At 42.8% G+C, this 26,443-nt stretch overlaps 1 protein-coding gene across 2 annotated transcripts in view; it reads left to right on the forward strand.

The window, feature by feature from the left end:
• The window catches only part of galnt18a (UDP-N-acetyl-alpha-D-galactosamine:polypeptide N-acetylgalactosaminyltransferase 18a), a 99,486-nt gene that overhangs the window by 57,946 nt on the left and 15,097 nt on the right, over nucleotides 1-26,443 (forward strand). For both annotated transcript variants that reach the window (XM_056251013.1, XM_056251012.1), the window contains 7 exons: nucleotides 965-1,157; nucleotides 3,392-3,558; nucleotides 11,147-11,330; nucleotides 13,204-13,401; nucleotides 15,102-15,216; nucleotides 23,396-23,581; nucleotides 25,820-25,957. In XM_056251013.1, coding sequence (XP_056106988.1) covers nucleotides 1,000-1,157; nucleotides 3,392-3,558; nucleotides 11,147-11,330; nucleotides 13,204-13,401; nucleotides 15,102-15,216; nucleotides 23,396-23,581; nucleotides 25,820-25,957 — 1,146 coding nt within the window. In that variant the 5' untranslated portion in view covers nucleotides 965-999. The remainder of the gene's footprint in view (nucleotides 1-964; nucleotides 1,158-3,391; nucleotides 3,559-11,146; nucleotides 11,331-13,203; nucleotides 13,402-15,101; nucleotides 15,217-23,395; nucleotides 23,582-25,819; nucleotides 25,958-26,443) is intronic.

The following is a 26,443-nucleotide window of genomic DNA, read 5'->3' on the forward strand; positions in this document are numbered from 1 at the left end:
AACAATATGAAACTAAAACGACATAAGCTTAATTTATAGCTATTTAGAGGTGGATAAAAGCACAAAAACCGGGAACCGGCAAACGTTTAAACCACTTTAATACATTAATACGCAAATGACAAAACGAAAGTAAAAGCAGTAGCTCCTCGTGGACGACGACCACACACACATAAAGTAAAGTCCATGCCTGGTCCTCCGCTGTCTTCGTTCCGATCCTTTTACGCGCCCCGAAGCTGATCAGTGAGAAACTTGAAACCGGTGCGGGGCGCGGTGAGAAACTTGAAACCGGTGCGGCGCGCGCGCCCCAGAAGCTCATCCGTGAGAAACTGAAACCGGTGCGCAGGTGACTCGCGCTACTGGCCTCGCCCTGCTTGCCGCTTTGCCTATTTTGTGTTTTCTGTCACAGGAAAAGTAATGGCTGATATTTTTGGTTCTGAAGTTCTTTTTATTTATTTTTTTGGGAGGATTTGACTCGCGGGCCGCATCAAACTGTTTTGCGGGCCGGTTACGGCCCGGGGGCCGGACGTTCCCCACCCCTGATTTAGAGGAAAGGATTTTTTTTTTTTTTATTATTATTTTTTTTTATGTGAAGTGCTCCCGGAAGAGATGAGTTTTCAGTTGTCTTTTGAATGTTGTCAGGGATTCTGCATTCCGGATGAGGGTAGCAAGAGGGTAGCAAGGGTAGCAACAGCAAGAGCAATAATAATACTAATTCTAATATATAAAATAATTAAAATATTAAACATAAAATGTGGAAAATTAATAATGTTGTTATTGTTTTTTAAATAAATTATTGTAGTTTATGAATTATATGCAATTTGTACATTATTTGATTTTACAAACTCAGCATGAGTGAACATGAGATATTGTTAAAGACCTTGTGACAGCCCAGGTGTTGACCACCCTTACCCAGAAGCCTTTGGGCTTACACTGCTAACACTGTTCTTTTTGTCTGAACTTCTAGAGAAACCTTTAAAAGATGGAGACGACACAGCCGACATGTCCCTCTCAGACTCTCTTTTTGCACGCTGGGGTCATGACCTCGGCCCAGAGAGCCGCAAGGTGGCCCTGAAGAAGTTCCAGTACTACGGTTACAACAGCTACCTCAGCGACAGGCTTTCTCTAGACAGAGCCATCCCAGACCTCAGGCCAGACGGGTAAATGAATCACTCTTATTAGCATATATGCACTCACCCTTTGTTCTTTTGCAACTGTATTGATTTTCCTGTATCATTTTGTTCATGGTGAACACAACAAAGAAAGTTTTATTGACCACAGTCTGGTCAATAAAACCCAATCGAAAGTCAAAAAATAAAATAATTTATAATTTTATTTTATATATTTTATATCAGGCAGTTGTCATAGAAAACTGACTGAAAGCCAAGAATAAATGCATATGCATACAGACAATTCTATGATACATTATGAATATTAATTGTAATGTACATTTTTCTGGAGCCCCTAAAGGGATATGGTGGGGAAAAAATATGGGCTGGGAGAAAAAAAAACAAAATTTCAAGCTTTTGCAAGCGAACACAAAGTTTCTCGAGGAAACCATTGTTGCGAGAAATTTTTTTCCCCCCTACCATTCCATATTTTTCCCACCACCATATCCCTTAAAGGCCTCCATACATTTTTATATTGTTGTTATAATAAGTTTAAATATTAGAGTATTAATAAGAAAATATTACACTTTATATTAAATCTATAAAATGTATAAATATATATAGTAAAATACAGATCATATTTTAATAAATTATTTTGTCTGTATGTACAATATAAAAGCCATTTATTTAATTTAGTTAAAACACATGTTTTTATAATGTTGCACCCATGTAGTTCACCCATGGATTTATTTGACACATTAGTAAATGTAGCCCAGAACTAATCTTTCAAAGCGTCAAACTTTTAAAGTTCTCGTATTATGCCCCTTTTCACAAGATGTAAAATAAGTCTCTGATGTCCCCAGAATGTGTATGTGAAGTTTCAGCTCAAAATACCCAACAGATCATTTTTTACAGCATGTTTAAATTGTCATTTTTTGGGGCTCAGAAAAACGCGCTGTTTTAGTGTGTGCCCTTTAAATGCAAATAAGCTGCTGCTGCACGGCACAAGGGGCGGAGCTTCATGAGCTCGCGCCAGTGTTGCCAGACGTACGATAATTATCGTATTTGTACGATAATTTTGACCTCTGTATGATGTACGATCAATAATGAAAAAAATCCCATAATGTACGATAATTTCAGAATTTTGTGACGCTTCAATCGGAGGTCATTGTAATCATAGTTCATAATACTCATTGATTTAGCTGTGGATCTACGTCATGATTGTGAGGAGAAACTGAAGGTGAGAGAGCACGGCAGAGAGGGAGAGAGCGAGAGACCTTGCGTGTGTGCCTCAAAGCTACACCCCCGTCAACAATCCAGTCAACCGTTTGGCTCGTTTACGATGATTTTCTTCCAAATACGATAATTTTGAGCTACTGGTACGATACTTGGGTATTTCCAATCTGGCAACACTGGCTCGCGCTCAGTCTCTCAGGACAATTTCATCTCACGGAATGATGATAATATCAGAAACTCTCAGTAACGGTGATCATTTCGAGTCGGACAATAATGCCTACAGAGTCAGAGTGCTCTATAGAGATGGAACAGGAATAGTTTAGTAGTTTAATTACGGTTATTATAACGTATTTGTCATCTGCTTGTATGTATCCATTATTTATTAATAGCCTACAAGTCTGCTGTTTCGGACCAGGTCCGAATGATGATCAAACATATACTGATGAGTTTAATAAAGTTTATTGTACATCACACAAAAGATGAAGCGTCAGTTTTACTTCAGAAACTCACCGTAAGAGCTGAGTAAACAGTAAGTTGTAAGAAGTGCGCAAGTTGAGGGAGTTGAGGGAGCATTCCTGTGGGCGGAAGTTAGTCAAAAAACTGTTCTACTGACGTCATTAAAGAAGGAAGTAGAGGGATGTAGTCCAAACGGGCCGTTCGATGTAGGCGACTTCTGTTAAATAAAATATCTCGCTTGGCATCGCTTTGAGCTTTATAATTTTACAGATATTATTTGTACTCTAACAACAACATTACACACTAACTAAAGTTTGAAACATGGGATCACGAAGAACGGGACCTTTCATTAAACACCTCTGGTTTTGTGATTATAGCACCTATGTAAAATGGTTGTATAAAATCAATGTCTTGTACTTTCATTTTTAAAACTAAAAATACATCATCCCCTTTTAGACTCTTCAAACTGAAATTCAATTCTGTTCTCAAATGCTACCAGTGCGATTAAAGGCATAACCAAGGAAACTGAGAGATATTGTCTTCTCTTCCAGGTGTGTGATCCTCTATTTATGTCTGTTTTTTTCCTCCTGCAGGTGCAGAAACATCTCATATCCCTCCAGTCTACCCCAAGTCAGCATCATCTTCATCTTTATGAATGAGGCGCTGTCAGTCATCCTGCGTTCCGTTCATTCGGTGATCCATCGGACGCCCTCTCACTTGCTCAAGGAGATAATCCTCGTGGATGACAACAGCAACAACGGTGAGGGCCTGTTGCTGCCCCAGCACTGCTTTTTTGATTTGCCAGAGGCAGACAGGGACTCCTTCAGTGGGGATTGATTCTTGTATGACAGATTACTATGAATAATGCATATGAATGTGGATTCATGTGGAAAGGATATCTGAGGTCTGTAACATGATAAGACTAGGGGATTATGGGCAGCAGATGTACATGTATCCAGTATGCTGCTGCACATCTAAATGTTTTATGCTTTGGCGTCTGAAGCGAGACTTTTCTCTCACAAATGTTCTGGTCTTGAAGCAACCAGTTTAATCAAGTAAAATCTTTATTTAAAGAGAAATCTACTTAGGCAGTGTGCCAACTTGCATATGGCCTGGTTTCACAGACAGGGCTTAGAATAAGCAAGTAGTAGGCCTTAGTTTGATTCGGACATTTAAGTAGCTTTTATTAACGTGCAAGGACATAATAAAAGCACATACAGTACTATCACATAGAGTATAAATGGGTTTGTATACTGTACATAAAAATGCATAGCTTCCCTTCTGGAAAAATAAAGTTTTTTACATATGTATCTCCTTACATATTGTGACATACATAGTGAGTTTCTCCTCACTATTTTTACATTTTACTTGCACATTTTCTGTAAAGCTGCTTTAGCAGATACATTTCTTATACAAATAATTTTCTGTTCACATTAATAGTGGTGGGAAAAGATATGCTGTCAACTTAATAAAATAAATACAAATTATGAAATATATTAATAATAATAAATGCCAATTGTCAATAATAATTAACATTTCAGAGATCATTTTTAATATTGTATAATCATCATATAATATATATATGATACAGTGACCTAAAAGTAAAAATATATTTTTTAAGTTTTAAAGATATTAATAATAATTATTGTTAATAATACTAATATTTTACAGGTAATATTTTAATATGATATAATATTATTAAATATAAGATACACTGTCAATATAATAAAAGTTAAAATATTAAAATATATATATATTTTAAACACCAGGTGTTAATACAAAATTATTGAAACATAATTATACAGGTTGTGTTTTATATTACAGATACATTTTTATATTAGGAAAAGTGAAAACAATTAAGTATTTAAAAAATTTAAAAAAATAAAACAGATATCTACATATAGTATTGAACTGATTATTTTTCTCACACAGTAAAAAATGGTCTGTATACTTATATATATATATATATATATATATATATATATATATGCTTTTATATTTTAGCAAGGGGATCAATGATTTGTGTTCTCTTTCATAGGTTCACTCAACGCTGCGTAGCTTAGGACGCAGTGGGAACGCCCTCTGGGTGTGCCGATTGTCTGAAGCCCTTATAGAATCACGCCAATTCATTGGCTGATGGCGCGGGTGCCGCCCCGACGCTCTTGCGTCGTCACATTATATTAGTGCGCGCGCGCCATCTGCTCCTCAGATTTCTCTGCCTTCACGAAGCGGCCATCTTAGCCCTTCGGTCTCGGTTTTTCTGGCCCAAATAATTCGGATTTATCATCAGCATTCTTCATCTGCACTTCAGCGACTGCGAATAGTGGAACTCAGTTCTCCTTGCGGTGAAGTGCCATGGAGTTTCGTCGTTGCCCGCCGCCATGCGTTCGCTTTATTGCGAACGACGACCCTCACAGTAAGTGTGTTAAATGTATGGGTTTTTCACATGCGCGCGAGGCTGTTTTAGGCTTGTCTAAATGCAAGTTTTGTGACAACCTGCTTCTCAAAACCCTCCGCTCTCGGCTCGCGGTTTTTGAGAAGGAGTCATTCGTTCCCCCCCGTCGCGCTCCCGAGGCTGCCGAGGCCTCGTTGGAATCCGCGACCTGGGGTTCGGATGTAGAGCTCGAGGATATAGAGTACGAGCAGACGGGCCAGGCCCTTTCTCTCCCTCCCTCTCCCGAGCACGCACGCGGTGTTCGGCCAGTCGAGTTTTCGCATGATTATTTATGCCCCAGCCCGAGAGCGCGCGAGACGGTTTCTTTCGGCCTGGAAGATATTATTTACACTACAGCGTCCGACTCTGAGGATTTCGGGCCTGTTTTAGCTACTGACGGTCTCCCGCCTAGCGGCCAGGAGGCGCGGCCTACTGCGGCCTACACGGAGCTTATCGACGTGCTTTCGCGCGCTACGGAGAAGCTCTCTATCGACTGGCCCGACGAGCCCCGCGAGTCTCAATCGTCTAAACTCGACGAGAGATTTTTAAGTGGCCCTAATTCTAGGCCTGAGCGGAGAAAGCTGCCCTTCTTCAGTGATCTGCATCACGAGATCTCCAGATCCTGGAAGCAGCCTTTTTCCGCGCGTCTAACAAACGCGGCAGCCGCTGACTTCACCAACCTCGTTGGTTCTGTGGAGCAGGGCTATTCCGCCTTTCCAGCGGTTGAGGACACGTTGGTCACCTTTCTCCGTCGTCTGCTCCGTCGTGGAAATCTCGCCCCCTCCTTCCCTCTAAACCGTGCAGGACTACTTCCGCCCTTTTCGGAAAGTCCTACATGGCAGCTGGTCAGGCAGGCATGGCCCTACATACTATGGCCATCCTCCAAGCCTACCAGGCGGATGTCTTGAAGGAGATGGACGAGGGAACAGGAATTACGCCAGAAGCTGTCAAAGAGCTTCGTAAGGTCACGGATCTGGCCTTAAGAGCCACCAAACACACCGCACGCGCTATAGGTCGTTCTATGGCAGGGGCGATTGCTGCAGAGCGCCACCTATGGCTTAATCTCACGGAGATCCGTGACAAAGAGAAGGTTTTCCTCTTGGACGCCCCAGTTTCTCAATCTGGACTGTTTGGGGAGGCGGTCAACACTGTGGTTGACAAGTTTCGGGCCGCAAAATCCCAGTCAGCTGCCCTCAGGCAGTTTATGCCCAGGAGGGCTAGAGAATCCTCTAACCCCTCCCCGGCTCAACCCAGAGAACGTTCGTCTCATAGGCCGGATTTTGCTGCTAGGAGAAGTGACTCGGTTCATCCCCCACCTGCTACGGTTTGGGGAGCCCGCGGTCGCCCGTTCCCCCGCCAGCGACCTCATAAGCGTCTGGAGCTGAAGCGGTCTAACAAACCCTTCGCTCCAGCCTCCTCGAATCGTTCCTGACCCGCAGGTCAGAAAGAGGAGAGCTTCCCCCGATTTACGAGGTTGGGACAGACCGCGAAAGCGTTTCTGCCCACCTCTAACTCGCTCTCCTTCTCTAAACCTGTCACTTTCGCCACCCGGCGTGTTTCGAAGTGCAGTTACTACTCGACCTCGTTCAAACCGTCCGGCGCCGGAGGACGAAGACGCGTTCAGCTTTCTCCCCTTGCCTCCGATGCGTTTGATACCTGCTGCTCGCGTCCTCGGAGACACTTTCGGTTTTCCTCAGGAGCAGGCAGACCCTATGATCTTGATCAAACAGGCAGTGGTACCTCCCGCTACGTGTCAGGACGTCAAGTGCCCTCCTTCACGTTGGACCACGCCACCCCACAGGAGTCAGCGCGTCACCCTAACTCAGGTATGTCCGCCACATTGCAACACTCCTCTTCCTCTCTCAAATTTCTTTCAAGAATGGAGGCGTCTGCCAGGGGTATCGCCTTGGATCCTCCGCACGGTTCGGCTCGGCTACACACTTCAGTTCTGTCGCCCGCCCCCTTGCTTCAACGGAGTCTTTCCAACTGTAGTCAACAGCGCCTCAGAGGCTTCTGTACTACAGCAGGAGATTTCGTCCCTTCTCCTCAAGGGAGCAATAGAAGAGGTTCCTCCGAAGGAAGTCGAGCAAGGCTTCTTCAGCCGTTACTTCTTGGTCCCGAAAAAGGGCGGAGGTCTGCGACCAATACTGGACCTGCGCCGGCTAAATTTCTCCCTTTACAAAGGGAAATTCAAGATGTTGACGCTGAAAGCTATCATATCTCAAATTCGAGCAGGGGACTGGTTCGTGACAGTAGACTTGAAGGATGCATATTTTCATATTTAGGTCGTATGGCGACACAGGAGGTTCCTCAGGTTTGCCTTTGGAGAGAGGGCGTACCAGTACAGGGTCCTTCCCTTTGGTCTCGCTCTAGCGCCGAGAACGTTCACAAAGTGTATGGATGCTGCTCTGGCCCCGTTGCGGCTCCAGGGCATCCGTATACTCAACTACCTGGACGATTGGCTCCTTTTAGCCCAATCCAGGGAATTAGTGACTCACCACAGGGACATTGTCCTTCGTCACATTCAGTCTCTCGGCTTGAGGTTGAACACGGAGAAGAGTGTTCTTACCCCAACTCAAAGCACAGTTTTCTTAGGGGTGCGCCTGGATTCCGTTCTGATGCAGGCCCGTTTGGCTCCTGCCCGGATTTCCACTTTTGACATGTTTGGCTCGCTTCACGCTCGGCCATTGTGTTTCTGTGGGCACTTGCCGCAGGCTTCTGGGTCTCATGGCCGCAGCATCCCCTGTGCTTCCCCTAGGGTTGCTCCACATGAGACCGTTTCTGTGGTGGATGAAACTCTCAGGTGCCCGGTCCACAGGACCGGGTCTTCGCCTGTTGAAGGTGTCGCGCAGTTGCTTCCGCGCCCTTTCAATTTGGCGGGACCCTCTCTTCCTTCGGAAAGGGGTCGACATGGGTGCAGTTTTCCGTCGCCAAATGGTTACGACGGACGCCTCTCTGACCGGCTGGGGTGCGGTTTTCGAGGGCAGACCAGCATGTGGGGTCTGGACTGGAGAGACTCTCTCTTGGCACATAAACAGCTTGGAGCTGAGAGCTGTTTCCCTGGCCCTTCTTCACTTTCTCCCCTTTCTCGAAGGACACCATGTCATTGTCAGAACAGACAATATGGCGGAAGTGTCTCATGTAAACCGACAGGGGGGATCACGGTCGCGCACCCTGGACAGGCATGCGCGCCACCTTCTCCTGTGGTCTCAGGGCAAGTTCCTTTCACTGAGGGCAGTCCATGTTCCTGGGATCCTGAACCTCGCAGCAGATTTTCTGTCGAGGCAGAAGCTCAGGTCGGGGGAATGGATGTTGAACCGCCGAACAGTTGCCCTGATTTGGGAAGTGTTCGTAAAAGCAGAGGTGGACCTCTTTGCATCACAGGAGTCGTCCCAATGCCCACTTTGGTTCTCCCTGAGCCCCCCAGCACCATTGGGGATAGATGCGTTCGCCCACCCGTGGCCAATGCAGAAACTTTATGCATTCCCGCCTGTCAAGTTGATCCAGGCAGTTCTGTCCAGAGTGAGGGAGAGCGGAGCCCGTCTCCTACTTATAGCCCCATTCTGGCCCTCCCAGCCGTGGTTCTCGGAGCTGGTTCCTCTTCTGGAACTTCCCCCTTGGGAGATTCCGGTCAGGGAGGATCTGCTGTCCCAGCTTCAGGGCAGGATATGGCATCCTCGCCCCGAAATTTGGAAGTTATGCGTATGGCCCATCAGAGGCCGCTAGCTTTGAGCTTTGGTCTTCCCGCTGACGTCCAGGAGACCATTGCGAGTGCAAGAGCCCCTTCCACGAGAAGGTTATATTCCTCCAAGTGGAGGGTTTTTGAGTCGTGGTGTTCGACACACGCTACGGACCCAGTCAGCTGCCCAGTCGGTTCAGTGCTGGAATTCCTACAGGAGAAGTTTGCTTCTGGAGCGGCCGCTACTACTCTGAGAGTATATGTTGCTGCTATTGCCGCTCATAGGGAGTCGGATGAGATCCCCCTAGGTAAATTGAGGTTAGTCTCAGCATTTATGCGTGGGGTTAGGCGCCTGAAACCAGTACGCTCCCCTGGAATTCCCTCTTGGGACCTGTCGGTCGTCCTGGAGGGCTTAACGGAAGCTCCCTTTGAGCCCTTAGAGTCAGCTCCAGAGCGGATTCTGACTCTCAAGATTACTCTTTTGTTAGCCTTGGCTTCTTTGAAGCGGGTGGGGGATTTACAAGCTCTTTCTGTTAGCAAGACTTGTATAGACTTCGCTCCTGGTCTTGTCAGGGTGACTTTGAGACCGAAACCGGGATATGTGCCCAAAGTATTGTCAACAGCATTCCGGTCTCAGGTTATTAACCTTCACTCTTTCCATCCTCCTCCTTTTGTCTCCGAGGAGGACAAGAAGCTTAATTTGCTCTGCCCTGTCCGAGCATTGAAGTTATACGTGGATCGCTCTGGCGGTTGGAGAAAATCCAACCAGCTCTTGGTATGTTTTGGTGCTGGCCGCCGCGGGCTTGCCGCATCAAAGCAGAGAATTTCCCACTGGGTTACCGGGGACTATTTCACTGGCATATGAGGTGCGCGGTCTGCCTTCACCTCTTAGCATCAGGGCACATTCCACCAGAGGCGTGGCTTCCTCTCAAGCACTTTTTAGAGGTGCCCTCCTGGAAGACATTTGTGTAGCGGCAGGCTGGTCCTCTCCGCACACTTTTGTCAGATTCTATAGTTTGGATCTTGACATGACTCCAGGTTCCCAAGTTTTATCTGCTTGAACCAGTCGTGTGAGTTATCTGGTCTTTGTACTAGTTACGGCAGTGCTTAGCTTGGCGAGTTTGGTATTTCGTTCCCACTGCGTCCTAAGCTACGCAGCGTTGAGTGAACCTATGAAAGAGAACGTCTCTGGTTACTGGTGTAACCTATGTTCTCTGAATAGGGAACGAGACGCTGCGTTCGCTGCCAAGTTCCTTGCGCTGCCGACAAGCTCCTTTTTCGGCAGAGAAATCTGAGGAGCAGATGGCGCGCGCGCACTAATATAATGTGACGACGCAAGAGCGTCGGGGCGGCGCCCGCGCCATCAGCCAATGAATTGGCGTGATTCTATAAGGGCTTCAGACAATCGGCACACCCAGAGGGCGTTCCCACTGCGTCCTAAGCTACGCAGCGTCTCGTTCCCTATTCAGAGAACATAGGTTACACCAGTAACCAGAGACGTTTCCTTCGCATTAAAACGTTTGAAAAGCCCTGGTGTAGACTGCTGGCTTAAGAAAATTATTTTCTGAAGATAACTGCTTTGTTGTGGGGTAAAGTACACTACTGAGGTGGGTTTATCTCGGGTGCATCTGAAAGTAATGCTTTTTATTTGCTCTCAGTCACCTCTAGAGTATTTGGTTTTTCCAGAATAATGACTTCACAGTGGTTATGCTACAGTGACCTTTTACTCTGCGCGTGTGAGGTATAGCGAGGGGGCAGGGGGGTTAACGTGAGGTACAGAGGTTTGGACATTTCATTCTCTCACAGATTGGCAGTGGCCCCACGTAACACCATCTGGTTGCCATGGTGAGACAGGATGATGGCTTTCTGTCTAATAAAAACAAACAGCACGGGAAACAGAATGGGAGGGGAGTAATCACCAGCAGACAGCGGTGAAGACTCCAAATATCACAGACCCCTGACAAATATTAGTGTCTGATGTTTGCAGCGCTTCAGTACATGTTCGTAATTCCCTGAGAGGTCGAGGGGGGAGTCTATATAAACGAATTTTGATTAGAATGTAATAAAAGTCAGGTGCAAGTCAGGTGCACGTGTCACTAGGGTCTCCCGCTTCATTTCTCCTGTGCACTGAAACCTTCTTAGTGGCCACAAGGGTGATTTAGTAAACCGCAGGTATGAGTGTTTATATTGCAGGTTTTTCAACTAAATCCCTCTTTCCCTTCCATTGACTCAAAGCTGAACTGTCGGAAAACCTGCAGAGGTTTGTGGATGAGACCAACCAGCAGCATCCCGACTTCATTAAAGTGGTTCGGCATGAGAAACAGGAGGGCTTGATTCGCTCTCGGGTCAGTGGCTGGAGAGCTGCGACCGCCCCCATCGTGGCCCTGTTTGACGCCCACGTGGAGTTCAACATCGGATGGTCAGTGAAACTTGATTTGTAGGTTATTTTCTTCCAGAACTGAGCAAGAAAATGCTAAAAGTTTTTTTTTATTTTTTTTTTTTATTACTTTTTCTGTCTAACATTTTGATGTATTCAAAATATGATTGAAAGTTCATATAATATAAAAGTTATAAACAATTTACATGTTAAATATTTATTATTTTTTATTTATATATATATATATATATATATATATATATATATATATATATATATAATTTTTTTAATAATCTTATCTCCAGGGTGTTGGTTAAAATTTTACATTTGTAAATTTGTCACTGTCACTGACATACAATTTTATCTTGGTTAACGGATCAGGTGTAATTTTATCACCACTTATGAAATAAAAGTAGTATGACTGAATTGAAGGATTTGATTTTTAAAGTATTTAAATTTACATTTCCTTATATTGTACAAAACTTTTATCTGCTGATCAAAATGGTTCAGTAAAACTGATTTAGACCAAAACATGACCAAACACTATTACTTAGCATATTATGATCACATTTTTCTTGATGTAAATATTTTAATGATACTGTTGGCACATATTCATTTTTATTATACCAAATGATGGCAGGTAGAGTTTTAGTAGAATGTGGGCTATGAACAAAAATGTAGAAAATGCTAAACAAAATTATAATCAGTAAAAATTGTTCATAAAACTATTATTATGGAAATTTCCACATTAAATCGATCAAGGCAATATATGTAACAATGGCTTTAGGAACAATTTCCACTGAACAATTTGCATGTGTTTCATGAAAGAGGCCCAAAGGTTCTGAATAAATCTCATTTTCACGTCCAGTTTTCTGTTACAGCCTATTTGTACCCAGTCTGATATGACTAAACAGCATGAAAGTACAACATATTCATAAAGTTTTGCAACAAAACTATTTGGACAGTTTTCTGAGAATGCCATTCTCTGTTTGGCATTCAAACAAATAGAAAATCAATCTATCCTCCAAATAATACAAAAAAAAAAAACTATTTCTGCAAGGAAATTCATAAACATAGTCGTGCTGGCATTTTCATGCTGAGAATTCAGATTTGGTGTGAATAGGCCTTCTGCAAAATGTTGTTTTTGATCATTGTTTGTATAGAGTATTATAACTTGTGACCCTCATTGCTCTTTTGACCCCCAATACGACTGAATTCAAATAATTGCTTGCTTAACAAATCACGTTAAGTCAGTATCACTGTTCAAATGTAGATGGAGACCAACTGTATGTGGATGGAAATGCTGTTCTTCCTGTGCGGTGTGAGTTCCCTGTGGGTGTGAGGCCAGGAATATTAGCAGAAGTGCCTGTCTACTGCAATTACTGTTCTAGGCACAGCTGTCAACTCGCATACCTGTTAATTATTCTCAGTGCAACATGTCGAAAAAAAACCTCTTAAAGGGCTTAGATAGCGTCCAAAGTGTATCTTATGGATGTCAGCTTATTCCTGCTCGAAATTCATGCTGCGTTCCATCAGTCCATGGATGCACCTGGAAGTTTCTCTGGGGTTCGATGTGTTTTTTTTAGAGTGGATAGTACAGCTTATAGCTTGCCTGAGGCTATTTTCCGAGTCCAAATGCAGCATTAATGCCTGTCTTCACAACTTTTGAGATGGTCTTTGAAAGTACCATTATCTCCGACAGTGACATTTTAAGTTTTAGATCGATGGGTTCTGAAAACTCCAATCAGCTTTAATAATCAAGTGTGAAATCACCTTTCAGTTGCAGTGGCATGAAAGGGGCTTCATTAAACATTGTATTCTACGATTTCGGAGCTCCAAGAGACAAAATTAGATAGATCCATCAAAAACCCACTGCCCTTGAACTTAAAGCATGTTCTATTTCTATTGATCTAAGGGCTGAACCAATCCTTCACAGAATCAAAGAGGACAGAACCCGGGTCATCTCGCCATCATTCGACAACATCAAATACGACACGTTTGAGATCGAAGAATATCCCCTCTCGGCTCAAGGGTTCGACTGGGAACTTTGGTGTCGCTATCTAAACCCTCCCAAATCCTGGTGGACACAGAAGAATCAAACTGCTCCAATAAGGTATTCAAGCAAGATACAATCAGTGTCAGCTCAATGGTTCTACAAAGGCAGGTTCTGATCTATCTATGACTAGTGTTTGTTTTAAAGGGATACTCCACTTTTTTTGGAAATAGGCTCATTTTACAACTCCCCCAGAGTTAAACTGTTGAGTTTTACCGTTTTTGAATCCATTCAGCCGATCTCCGGTTCTGGCGGTACCACTTTTAGCATAGCTTAGCATACATCATTGAAGTGGACAAGACCATTAGCATTTCTAAAGAAAAATGACCAAAGAGTTTTGATATTTTTCCTATTTAAAACTTGACTCTTCTGTAGTTACATCGTGCACTAAGACCGACGGAAAATGTAAAGTTGCGATTTTCTAGGCTGGTATGGCTAGGAACTATACTCTCATTCCTGCGTAATAACCAAGAAACTTCACTGCCGTACCATGAGAGCAGCAGGCGTAATGATATGACGCAGCGCCTGAAAATAGTTCCGTTGTGTTGACGGAAGGTGGCCTATTTTCAGGCGCTGCGTCATATCATTACGCCTGCTGCTCTCATGGTACGGCAGTAAAGTTTCTTGATAATTACGCAGGAATGAGAGTATAGTTCCTAGCCATACCAGCCTAGAAAATCGCAACTTTTCATTTTCCGTCGGTCTTAGTGCACGATGTAACTACAGAAGAGTCAAGTTTTAAATAGGAAAAATATCAAAACTCTTTGGTCATTTTTTTTTTGAGAAATGCTAATGGTCTTGTCAACTCCAATGATGTATGCTAAGCTATGCTAAAAGTGGTACCGCCAGAACCGGAGATCGGCTGAATGGATTCAAAAACGGTAAAAACTCAACAGTTTAACTCTGGGGGAGTTGTAAAATGAGCCTATTTCCAAAAAAAGTGGAGTATCCCTTTAAGACAGGCCTTTAAACTAAAAAATCATTTAGGACCTTTTTTGACAAATTACAGAATTACTGTTTAGGTTACCTTACAGTGAACCTCATATGTTAATCAATAACCAGTCAATTTGGTCAAATATAATCTGAATGCTTTTTTAGATTACCAGATTATTAGATTAGAATATATTTAATTACACGTTGGTTGGAATATTAACAACCAGCCAGTAAATAGACTTATGCAAGTCCTAAACTAAAATATAATGTTAAATTTCAGAGTAATGGTTCCTGGTTCATTTCCATTAATACATAACCACAAACTGGCTCATGGTTCAGTGAAGGAGTCAATTGTGAACTCAGTAATGGCTCTGATTCACTTACTGAGTCAGTCTGATTCAAACTCATAAGTAAGTTTAACATGGATTCATGAACACTTTTTGACTGAATTCTTAAGAATCATTTGACAGCGAATCGGACATTCCGACTCGTGATATGTTCGTTGCTGCATGCAGGAAACACTGTGCCAAATCTAAACTAATTTAGGAAGTAACTAACGCCATTGATAACACCAGATGATATCTGACAAAACTGCAAGATTCAGATTAATCACGATTAATCGATTTGACAGCACTAATTTTTTTTTTTTTAAATCACTCTCCTTGCCCTCTTAACAACCTGTTTCCTGTGTTAAATGGTGACTCAAGAAATTGCATCAGACAATTTAATGCCAATTCCAAAAGACTATATACCCTTAATTTAGTAAAATGTGTTTTCATAACTCATTTGAGTTCATTGTTGCCGTGTGCCATCTCCTCTCTCTGCAGGAGTCCCGCTCTGATCGGTTGCTTTGTAGTCGATAGGGAGTATTTTGAGGAGATTGGTCTGCTGGATGAAGGGATGGAAGTTTATGGAGGGGAAAACGTGGAGCTGGGGATCAGGGTAAGAGCTATTCAGAATGCCTACGAGAGTTTTGAAAGTACAGCAGGAGACAGGATGTCTGGAGTTTGAGTAGACAAGTAGACGCATGCCGATGAATAATGCCGTTTCATTTGATGAAAAGATGCTTTATACAGGTTGTTCTTTGAGGGCAGATGGATATGTGGGGGTTTGCAGCCTCTGGTGTGTGTCTGTGCGTGTGTGTGTATGCGTGTGTGTGTGTGAAATGTTTTTTTCCGACATTGTGCAGCCCTAGTGTGTATCATCACACACAATTAAAGTGGAGCTCTCTGCAGCTTGCTAATGATAACCTGCCATACAGACGTTTTGCTCCAAACTGGCGGGGTCCTGACCTCTCAGTATTACACATGTACAGAGCCCCATCGAGACCTCTGCCGACTCCCATCAAACCCAGCGGCACTGTAATTTGCCTCCGCAGCCAGAATCCAAGCCCAGGCTGTGAATGGAGCTCGCCAGCGGACACACAGCCACTTGCTCTTACTGTGATTTGGCCTAGCAAAGTTGCAATCACTCCAGGCGGGGTGCACCATCACAATACAGAGCGGATCAAACCCCCCCCATTACACGCACAGACATCCATTATGAATTTTTTTTCTTTTCTTTTTTTCTGATTTCATCACTAAGAACCTCAATGAGCAGAGAGGAAATGGAAATGTCTCAGGAAGAGGCAGGCACCATGTGTGCGGCGGGATTCGGATAATGGCTCTCAACATCTGTTCATACAGCTGTGTCTCTACAACCTAATTCTTCACTCTCATCTTTTAAGCTCCTTTGTGCCTCCGAATCTCCAAATGCAACATCGCACAAATGTTGCAACCCAAAAGGAATGATATTGAGATGAATGTTCATTGTCATTTAGTTGCATGTTTAGTCTATTTAGATCAACAAATGCTAAATGGACTGCAAAAAAAATCATTTTAAATCAGTATTTTTGTCTTGTTTTACAGTGAAAATTCCTAAAAACAATAGAAAATTCTTTGAGATGCATCTTACATTTGATTTTTAAAACTATCTAAATCTATTTTTCTTATAACATTGATGATAAATTTTGTTTTAAAAATACAGCTTTTAAAGTTTTTATTTTATGCTTAAACGACGAATAAATAATTTGCCAGTGTTGGAAGACAAATACATTTAATTCAAGATGTATTCTTTGAAAAGTTTTGGTAATTTACATTTTTGCTTCTAAAATAAAAGTTATTTTAAATACTATAACAATATTTGGAATCTTATGATTAAGAATACTATGATTCTTAAAGGTGACCTATAATTCAAAATTGAATTTACCTTGGTATAGTCAAATAACAAGAGTTCAGTGCATGGACATGACATAGAGTGAATCTCAAACTGGACTGTTTTCGCGTTCTCATTTAATTCACGTTTATGAAAAACACCCCTGAAAAACGGTCGGTTCTCCACACAAAACCGACTGTGACGCAATAGTCGGGATCATTAATATGTACGCCTCCAAATATTTGCATAATGCCAGCCCTCAATGCCAGGCGGAACTGCGCAGCCGAAGCATGGCAGTTGCTCAGTGTGGATGTATACATGAACACAAAAGTATTTTTTAGTTCCTTCATCTGAGCCTCTGAAGAAACAATGGGTTAATTTTATTTTCTCTGGAAATTTCCAAACATTTCACCGACTGTTTCCTCAACTTGGGCCAATACAGAGCTGGCCTCGGATCGAGCTACCAAGCAACACTTTCTGATGTGTAATTGTTCAAGGTAATCTTTCTCTCAAAATCGTTCAATACTGTTTATGCATCAGTAAGTCAAGCCAGTGACTAAAATATCAGCTTCACATCGTTTCTTTTAGTAGGATGAAAATAATCGTATTTAAATTGTGAACAAATTATATACAGAAAGCGATCAAAGAACAATCTTTCCACACAGCGCGAGTTTATCTGGACACTTGCCAAACTCGTTATGAAATCAATGACGCACGTTACTGCACAACGAAGCTCTTAATGTATTTACATCATCGTGTTTGCATTGGTGAAAGCAGAGAGAGTGCAGAAACTGCTTTGCAATGATAAGATCTTCATTCTCGCGATCAACACACTGTCATCTGCTCAATGCTCATCACGGCAACATTTTATGTGATGGGAATAGATCTAAATACTTTAAAAACATCTCACGATTCGTTAATCTCGATAGCTGTTATAGTAAAAACGTATAATAGCTGTAGTAAAAGTATTCGGGAGAGAGTTTCACATGTAATGCGTAGCTATTTCATATGCAAGCATGTCAGCCAATCACAGCAGTGGCCGCGGTTACACTGAATCCCACAGCAGACACGCCCCTTCAAACAGAGTGTTCAAATCAGAGGCTAAAAGCAGGCTAGGAAAAATGCCATTTATTTCTAAATTATGATCATTTTTTATCTAAAAAACATACTAACATTATAAGGGTAACCCAGGAAACATTATAAAATAAAAAAAATAAAAACATTCTAGGGCACCTTTAAGATGAAGATGTTACTGTTTTTGTACAATCTTCTATGCTGCAGTTATTTTTTTGCAGATATTTGGATTGATGGTTTTCTGCACCCTGTCAGTCAAACTCACGCCTGGAGGCACTGTCTGAAGAATTTTTTTTTACCGTTTTGCTGACCCTCATTGACATTGTGTTGACGGGAGTTATTTTGCGCTTTAGAAGAGGGTGCACACTCAATAAAAGGTCAACGCATCTGTGCTCTTCTATTCTTAGCCCTCGCTAAAGGGCTCTGCTTATCAGTGATGGAGTAATGAATACTGTCTTTGATCAAGTTAGATGTCAGCATAGTTTTTTTTTTTTGCAATCTGTTGCCACAGAATGTCAGTTTTGTTCCAGGTAAAGAGTAATAATGACTTTGTCAATAATGTCCCTTGGGCGACATGTTTATTGGTGGTTAATTCAGTCAAGGTAGGGTAGCGTTGAACACATATAAGGTCATTTTATTATTCATGCATCATGAAAAATATGCAACAAAAAATATTTTCTTAATCAAAAATGTTGCCCTTTTCTTAGTTAAAAAATATCTAAATGTCCTTAAATGTATTTATGATGATGATGATGATTATTATTATAAAATTAATAATATAATATATTAAAAAAAAAGGTTGTTGATTGTTGCCTGTGGAATGTTGGTCCACTCCTCCTCAATGGCTGTGCGAAGTTGCTGGATATTGGCAGGACATGGAACACGCTGTCGTATACGCCGATCCAGAGCATCCCAGACATGTCCGGTGAGTATGCTGGCCATGCAAGAACTGGGATGTTTTTTCAGCTTCCAGGAATTGTGTACAGAACCTTGCAACATGGGGCCGTGCATTATCATACTGCAACATGAGGTGATGGTCGTGGATGAATGGCACAACAATGAAAGGATCAGGATCTCGTCACGGTATCTCTGTGCATTCAAAATGCCATCAATAAAATGCACCTGTGTTCGTTGTCCATAACATACGCCTCCCCATATACCATAACCCCACCGCCACCATGTGCCACTCGATCCACAACGTTGACATCAGCAAACCGCTCCCCCACACAACACCATAAACGCTGTCTGCCATCTGCCCTGTACAGTGAAAACCGGGATTCATCCGTGAAGAGAACACCTCTCCAAAGTGCCAGACGCCATCGAATGTGAGCATTTGCCCACTCACGACGACGACGAACTGCAGTCAGGTCGAGACCCCGATGAGGACGACGAGCATGCAGATGAGCTTCCCTGAGTGTCATGATTCTGCCTTAGTATTCTTGATTTTCCTATTCGTGAGGCAGGATCATGACAGAATCATGTTTTATGTACAAGCGCATGGTCTGTTATTTGGACCATGTGCTTGTGTTGTCTCGTCTCGTTACCCCGCCCCCTTGTTATCCTCGTCTTGTCATTATTGTCTAGTCAGTTTCACCTGTCCTCGTCATTAGTGTTCCCCATATAATCCCCTTGTGTTTGCTGTCCTGTGTCGGTTCATTGTGATTGTTATCTGAGTGTTAATCCTTGTCAAACCTTTGTCAGAGTCTGTGAGTATCTTGTCAAGAGTTTTAGTCCTGTTGCGCTATTGCCTGTAAAGGTTATTTGTGCCCCTATAGTTATCTGTCTCAGTCTAGTTAGTCTTCATAGTCCTGTCTTGTTTTGCCCCCTCGTGGGCTTTGTTTTCCCGGTTATTTGTTTAATAAATCGTGTTGCCTTGACTACTGTCTGCTATTGGGTTCATCCTTCCTCACCGTCATAACAGAATGAACCGACCACCAAGGAACCCTGCAGACAGTATGTCCTCTTTTGTTGAGCATAACCCGGATGACCTTGCACAATGGTGGCGGAGGACTATTTCTGATGCAAGTAATGGCAAGCTGCCAATTCCTCCCCAGGGAGACCGGTCCCTGAGGGAGTACGCCCAGGTTGCAAACGAGAGGAGGCTTTTCCTACCTGATATCCTCCTCAACCGCTACCTCATTGCGGGTCTCAACGCTCCTCCACCCCTGGCTGAACGGGAGAAGCTGGTCTGCTGCCCGTTTGGTGAGATGGTGGATTGTTTATCACGGAGGGAGTCGCGGGGTTCCACCTTGTCGTCACCATCACCCAAGCTGTCAGTGATTCCGGAGGGTCGTGTCCTGGCTGTGGTTACCCTGGGGAATCAAGCTGGCTCCACTTACAATCCCGAGGCATCAGCCGTACCCGAAAGTCTCCTCGGCAAGCGAGATAGACGGACCTCATGGGAGTCTGCATCCGAATCCTCTGCGTCGGAAATAGCCCTGTCTGAGACTGTCCTCCATGCCCAAGTCACAGCTCCTTTTGAGCTTCCCCAACCAGTCACTAGTCCAACAATGGCATCTGCTCCGCGGCCAAGGAGAAAGAAGAGAAGGAAGGGAGTCTCCAATCCTCCGTCTCTGTCTTCCCATGAGCCCGCTCCAGCAAGCGCCGTCCATGAGCCCGCTCCAGCAAGCGCCGCCCTAGAGGCCGCTCCAGCAAGCGCCGTCCCAGAGCCCGCCTCAGCAAGCGCCGTCCCAGAGCCCGCCTCAGCAAGCGCTGACCCAGAGCCCGCCTCAGCAAGCGCTGTCCCAGAGCCCGCCTCAGCAAGCGCTGTCCCAGAGCCCGCCTCAGCAAGCGCTGTCCCAGAGCCCGCCTCAGCAAGCGCTGTCCCAGAGCCCGCTGAGAGAGTTGCGGCCGATCTAGCCGCTAAGGAGGTTCTGCGAGCAGTTTCAGCTCGTCAGGAGATGCCCGTCATCATTGCGGCCAAGACCCTTTCCGATTACCTGTCTCGTCTCGTCGCTATTCTTGAACCCCCTGTCTGTCCTGCCTTGTCCTCAGCTCCCAAGCCTGTCTCTGTGAGCGCTGCACCTGATCCTATCCCGGTGAGCGCTGCACCCGAGCCTGCCGCTGTTATTGCTGCACCCTGTCCTGCCCCTTTGCCTGCTATGTCTCACGTCAGGAGTCCCGGTTCCGCATCCTCTGTGTCCTCGTCTGAATCTGTTGCTGCTAATTCCCGGTCTGTTTCCCCGTTCGTCCCTGTTTCCACCAGCCCCCGGACTGTTTCCCCATCTGTCCCTGTTTCCACTAGCCCCCGGACTGTTTCCCCGTTTGTCCCTGTCTCCACTAGTCCCCGGACTGTTTCACCGTTCGTTCCTGTCTCCACTTGTCCCCGGACTGTTTCCCCTGTCACCATTAAACCCCGGACTGTTTCTCCCAAGACCTCTACTCATGTGTCCCCGTCCAAGCCTGCCCGGAGTTCTCGTCCTCAGCCCTCCTCCCGTGGACCCAAGACCCCCAGTCCTCCCATCCACCCTGGACCTCCCCCCATGAACTCTGTGTTTCCTCCACCTCCTTTGCCTTGTATGTTGTTTTTGATTTTTCACCCGAACCCTGTTATTGTTTATTCCTGTTTGCCATTGTTAGTGTTTTCCATGTTTTGTTGGTTCGTGTCTTTGTCACAGTCTGTCATGTCCCGTGTTTAATGTCCCCTTGAGGAGCGTCTGGTAGCCGCTCCTTAAGGTGGGGGTTCTGTCATGATTCTGCCTTAGTATTCTTGATTTTCCTAGTCGTGAGGCAGGATCATGACAGAATCATGTTTTATGTACAAGCGCATGGTCTGTTATTTGGACCATGTGCTTGTGTTGTCTCGTCTCGTTACCCCGCCCCCTTGTTATCCTCGTCTTGTCATTATTGTCTAGTCAGTTTCACCTGTCCTCGTCATTAGTGTTCCCCATATAATCCCCTTGTGTTTGCTGTCCTGTGTCGGTTCATTGTGATTGTTATCTGAGTGTTAATCCTTGTCAAACCTTTGTCAGAGTCTGTGAGTATCTTGTCAAGAGTTTTAGTCCTGTTGCGCTATTGCCTGTAAAGGTTATTTGTGCCCCTATAGTTATCTGTCTCAGTCTAGTTAGTCTTCATAGTCCTGTCTTGTTTTGCCCCCTCGTGGGCTTTGTTTTCCCGGTTATTTGTTTAATAAATCGTGTTGCCTTGACTACTGTCTGCTATTGGGTTCATCCTTCCTCACCGTCATAACACTGAGACGGTTTCTGACAGTTTGTGCAGAAATTCTTGGCTGGTCTCAGACGATCTTGGAGGAGAAGATGCTGGATGTGGAGGTCCTGGGCTGGTGTGGTTACACGTGGTCTGCGGTTGTGAGGCCGGTTGGATGTACTGACAAATTCTCTGAAACACCTTTGGAGACGGCTTATGGTAGAGAAATGAACATTCAATTCACAGGCAATTCAATTCACTCTGGTGGACATTCCTGCAGTCAGCATGAATGAATGTGTTTCAGATGCTCTGGATCAGCATATACAACAGCGTGCTCCAGGTATCCCCTTTTTTTTTACTTTTTCTTCCATTTTAGATCACTCTTGGTTACATTTTTTTGGGAAAGAGACCAAGTCTTAAATGTCTCCCAGACAATATAAAACCGGTTTGATTCTCATTTCATGCTTGCAAAATTTGCCTCTGTGCGATTAAGGTCTGAATATCTCCGTCTGCAGCAGGTATTGTATGCAAATGTGAGAAATTCTTTTTTAATGCTTTGGGAGAACAGACGGCTCAGTCATGGATCATTGGGATTGCTGTCAATGATTATGCATATAAATCATTCTCCTGGCAAATAGGAACAACACGCATCTGTCCACTTCCTGTTGAATCCCGCCCAACAAGTCTTGGCTTTAAAAGCCTGCCAAACAAGCAGATCAGACAGAGCAAATGTGATACCCCCCTTCCTTTTCAAACAAATATTCATATTCAAAATACGGCATCAGGGTCTCTTGATAAATCAACTTTTTGTTTGACTGAAACGACCCTGACATATGTCCCAGCCAGATGTTGCAATTCATATTTCACCAAACCAGGCCTGAATGCAAGTGTTTGGGTGTGAATGTCTGAATGAAGTGCAGCATGCTGGCATGTGGCCTATATAATCCCGAGTGAAGATTTACTAGAGAGATGTACAAAGCACAGAGAGATGCTCCCGGTTTAGAAGCTCTGCATGAGTGCAGTGGGTGGAAAAAAACAGGGAATCAAACCAACACACACAAATAAGCTGCCACTCTCCATTTTCAGCCGCATAACATGCACTAATTGAGGGTAAATCATTGAACAAATGTGTATTACTGTATATGAAAGCACTCCAGGAAAACAGCAGCGGTTTGTGGTTTTTCTCCCATCTTTACTGACACAAAAGGCGGTTATATTGCTCAATGTCAGTAGCATGTAAGGGAAATATGTTAAATTATTACAAATGAAATGGTCTGTTTGAGCTCTCAAATAGGTTCTTTCGATATTCTTCTTGTCATGCTTTAGAAAGCCTCTATTGTAAATGAAGAGCAGTTTTGGGAGTTTAGTTTGAACAAAGAGCTCTGTTGTGTGGAAGTGAGTAACCTTTAGATGATAATTGTGGGATATGAGCATCCTTGATTTGAAGTGTATTGTTTAGCTTATTTCGTCTACAAACCCTTTTTAAATTTTCTAATTAAGTACAAAAGTGCTTTTTGTTCCTTGTGGAGTTTAATTTATGTGGGTTTTTTTCAGTAATTTGGTTTATTCTGCTAAATGGACTCACATACTCCCTAATGAATCATAAGAACTTGGCGTATTTGTTTTTGTAGACTGCCTAATGGATGTGAAAGGGCATTTTACAGAGCGATTTTTTTCTTCGTCCTTCCATTCATGTGTGTGGAATCAGGTATGGCTGTGCGGAGGAAGTGTGGAGGTCATGCCCTGTTCCAGAATAGCTCATATTGAGCGCGCCCACAAGCCCTACACGGAGGACCTGGCAACTCACGTACGCAGGAACGCTCTGAGAGTGGCCGAGGTGTGGATGGACGAGTTCAAGAGCCACGTTTACATGGCCTGGAACGTTCCACAACAGGTACTAAACCTATGAATAGTTGACTGGATGGGCCACGTTTAAAGAATTTGAAAATCTGGGATTTAAAATATACTGATAAAATAAATATCAAATAAACTAATAGCTTTTATAAGTGTGGAATTAAAAGAAACCACATTATATAAAATGTATAAGAACTATTTAAGAGTCTGCAATATTTCTGAATCACCAATCCAAAAAAAGGGGGTCCTATTATGCTTTTCCACTTTTTCCACTTTAGTTAGTGTGTAACGTTGCTGTTTGAGCATAAAAAAGATCTGCAAGGTTACAAAGCTCAAAATCCACTCCAAAGGGAGATATTTTATTTAACAGAATCCACTGTCCAAGAGCCACAACGATCAACGGCTCATTTGGACTGCAATGTGATTTTTCCTAATCTTATGAATTCACCGTGTTATAATGTCCGCCCACGGAATACGCAAAAAAGAGGACAAGGCCTGGTCGAGCCGCATTAGAAAAGACAGTGTTGTCGCTATGTTTCCAAAACTCTGACGAACTTAGAGTGGCTAAAACTTATTTTAAACACTGTTTCTGAACATTATAATCTCAACGTTTATCGATGCGCTGCACATTTTATGGAGAACAGCTTGTTTTCTGTTGCTTTTGTAAGCCGTTCACTGCACCTTAGGAAAATTAGCCATGGTTTTGTGATCGATCACTGTTTGCATTACCTTAGTTTTCTGACAAATATCACGATTAAATGGTGGATAACATCGTATCTATAATATATTGTATAAGAAAATTACAAAAAACATACCACTCTGAAACCTCCTGTGAAATCTGAGCTTGCAAAGTCTGTGCATTAAATCCATTCTGCATGATCCTCTTGTTTGTTAACATTGTCAGGGTCTGAATCGGGCTCAAATTGTTATGAAATTGACGCTATCCTTATTCATATTTACTCTAGAGAAGAGCTTGCAGTCATGGAGGGGCAGGACATTTCCCGAACACATGGGCTAAGTGCTGCCAATCACAACACACTGGCCCATTTAACCAATCACAGCACATTTCGAGGAGCTTCATCGAAATCGATGTGTTCAAGCCAGACTGGGGAGAGAGGAGCTGTAATAATGTAAAATGTGTGAAAAATAATAAATTTTTTGAACAATCAAGCATGAGAACAAGTACACCCCAAAAACAAGATCAAGACTTCGTAAAAGGGCATAATAGGACCCCTTTAAAGAAATCTTATGCTTACTAAGGCTGCATTAATTTGATCAACATTACAGTGAAAACAGTAATAAATTTGTGAAATATTACAATTTAAAATAATGTAATTTATTCTTGTGCTGACAAAGCTGAATTTTCAGCATCATTTCACCAGTCTTCACTCTTCAGTGTCACATGATCCTTCAAAAATCATTCTAATACACTGATTTGCTGCTCAAGAAACATTTATTATCAATGTTAAAAACCGTTGTGCTGGTTCATATTTTTGTGGAAACCGATATGCACTTTTCAATTAACAACATTACAAACACTTATGTTAGATGCAATTTAATCGATTTATTAAAAGTAAAAAATAGTATAGTGAATACTACTTGTGAATAGTAGTATATCAATTAGGAAAATGCAACATGGAACAATTTCCACTTGACGTTTCAGATTTTTTTTAACTACTGTATATTATTAATATGATAAATTGCTTTACAACCATACGTAGCATGCAGTTAAATGTAATTATCCATTGAACATTGTTTTTATCATATTTCAGTAGTCACTGTTTTATTAAAAGGAAAGGCCTCTGGAAGTCAATCACCATACTTTGATTTTTACTATGGTTAAAGGTGATTATTTAGGCACTCTGCGTCACGTTGCTCCTAACAACACACATTAACCATGGCAGATTTTCTGAGAAACACGGCCTTGAGGGGCTTACAGTTCCATATCAGTACATGAATGTGATGGATGTTAAAGGACACATGCTGTTTTGTCATTTTGAGGTAAGATTTAATGGGTTGAGATGTAATGACCATGAATAATTTAAGCTAGAATAGGCGTTAGGGCTTTTTAACGAGCTCTCACTTCTGAGCTGTACAGTACATGACGCATTGAAATGCAGCTGCATATAGAATCACTTCACTTAAAGTCAGCATAAGTGCCTGAACCTGAAGGGCTGAGATAGATGTACATGAGAGCTTTCATGTTCTAGCAGCTATTCGATTCTGAACTCTATAAATGAATTCTTGTATGTTCACGACTGCATGTGTTTGTGTGCAGGACTCAGGGATCGATATTGGTGATATCAGAGACCGAAAAGCTCTCAGAGAGAGACTCCGCTGTAAACCCTTCAGCTGGTTCCTGAAGAATATTTATTCCGAGATGAGAACCTACACAGACACCATTGCTTTTGGTGTAGTAAGTATCCACTTCTTTTCCAATAGTAGTCAACAAAACCGGTGTCATTTGTGTCCCTCGTATATACTCTGTGTAAATATGACCTAATTAACCCTCTGGGGTCCTTCATTTCAGGGTCACACTCAGGGTCTTCGGGACCAAATGGTCCGGAAGGGTTTGATTCATATTTATTAAAAGAAAATCATATATATATATTTTTTACTTGTTTTTTAAAAAAAATTGTCTTTTATTTTTTGGTGTTTTGAGAAAATTTTATGATTTATAATTAATATTTATGCAATAATTATGACCCATTTTTTCCCATTGAATATAATATAAATTTTTTATAAATATGTATTTTTTTTTTTTTTTTTTTTTTTTTAAAGCTGTATTTCATTTTAGAGTCAAGCCTAGGCCTCATGAAAACAATTTTTGAAATGAGATGGATGCCATCTGCTGGACACACTGAGCATTTTTATCACGCAATAGCACATTTTTACCACTAGT

The sequence above is a fragment of the Rhinichthys klamathensis genome, unplaced genomic scaffold (assembly GCF_029890125.1).
Source record: "Rhinichthys klamathensis goyatoka isolate OS25496 unplaced genomic scaffold, OSU_Roscu_1.1 h1tg000076l_1, whole genome shotgun sequence".
NCBI classification, from domain to species: Eukaryota; Metazoa; Chordata; class Actinopteri; order Cypriniformes; family Leuciscidae; genus Rhinichthys; species Rhinichthys klamathensis.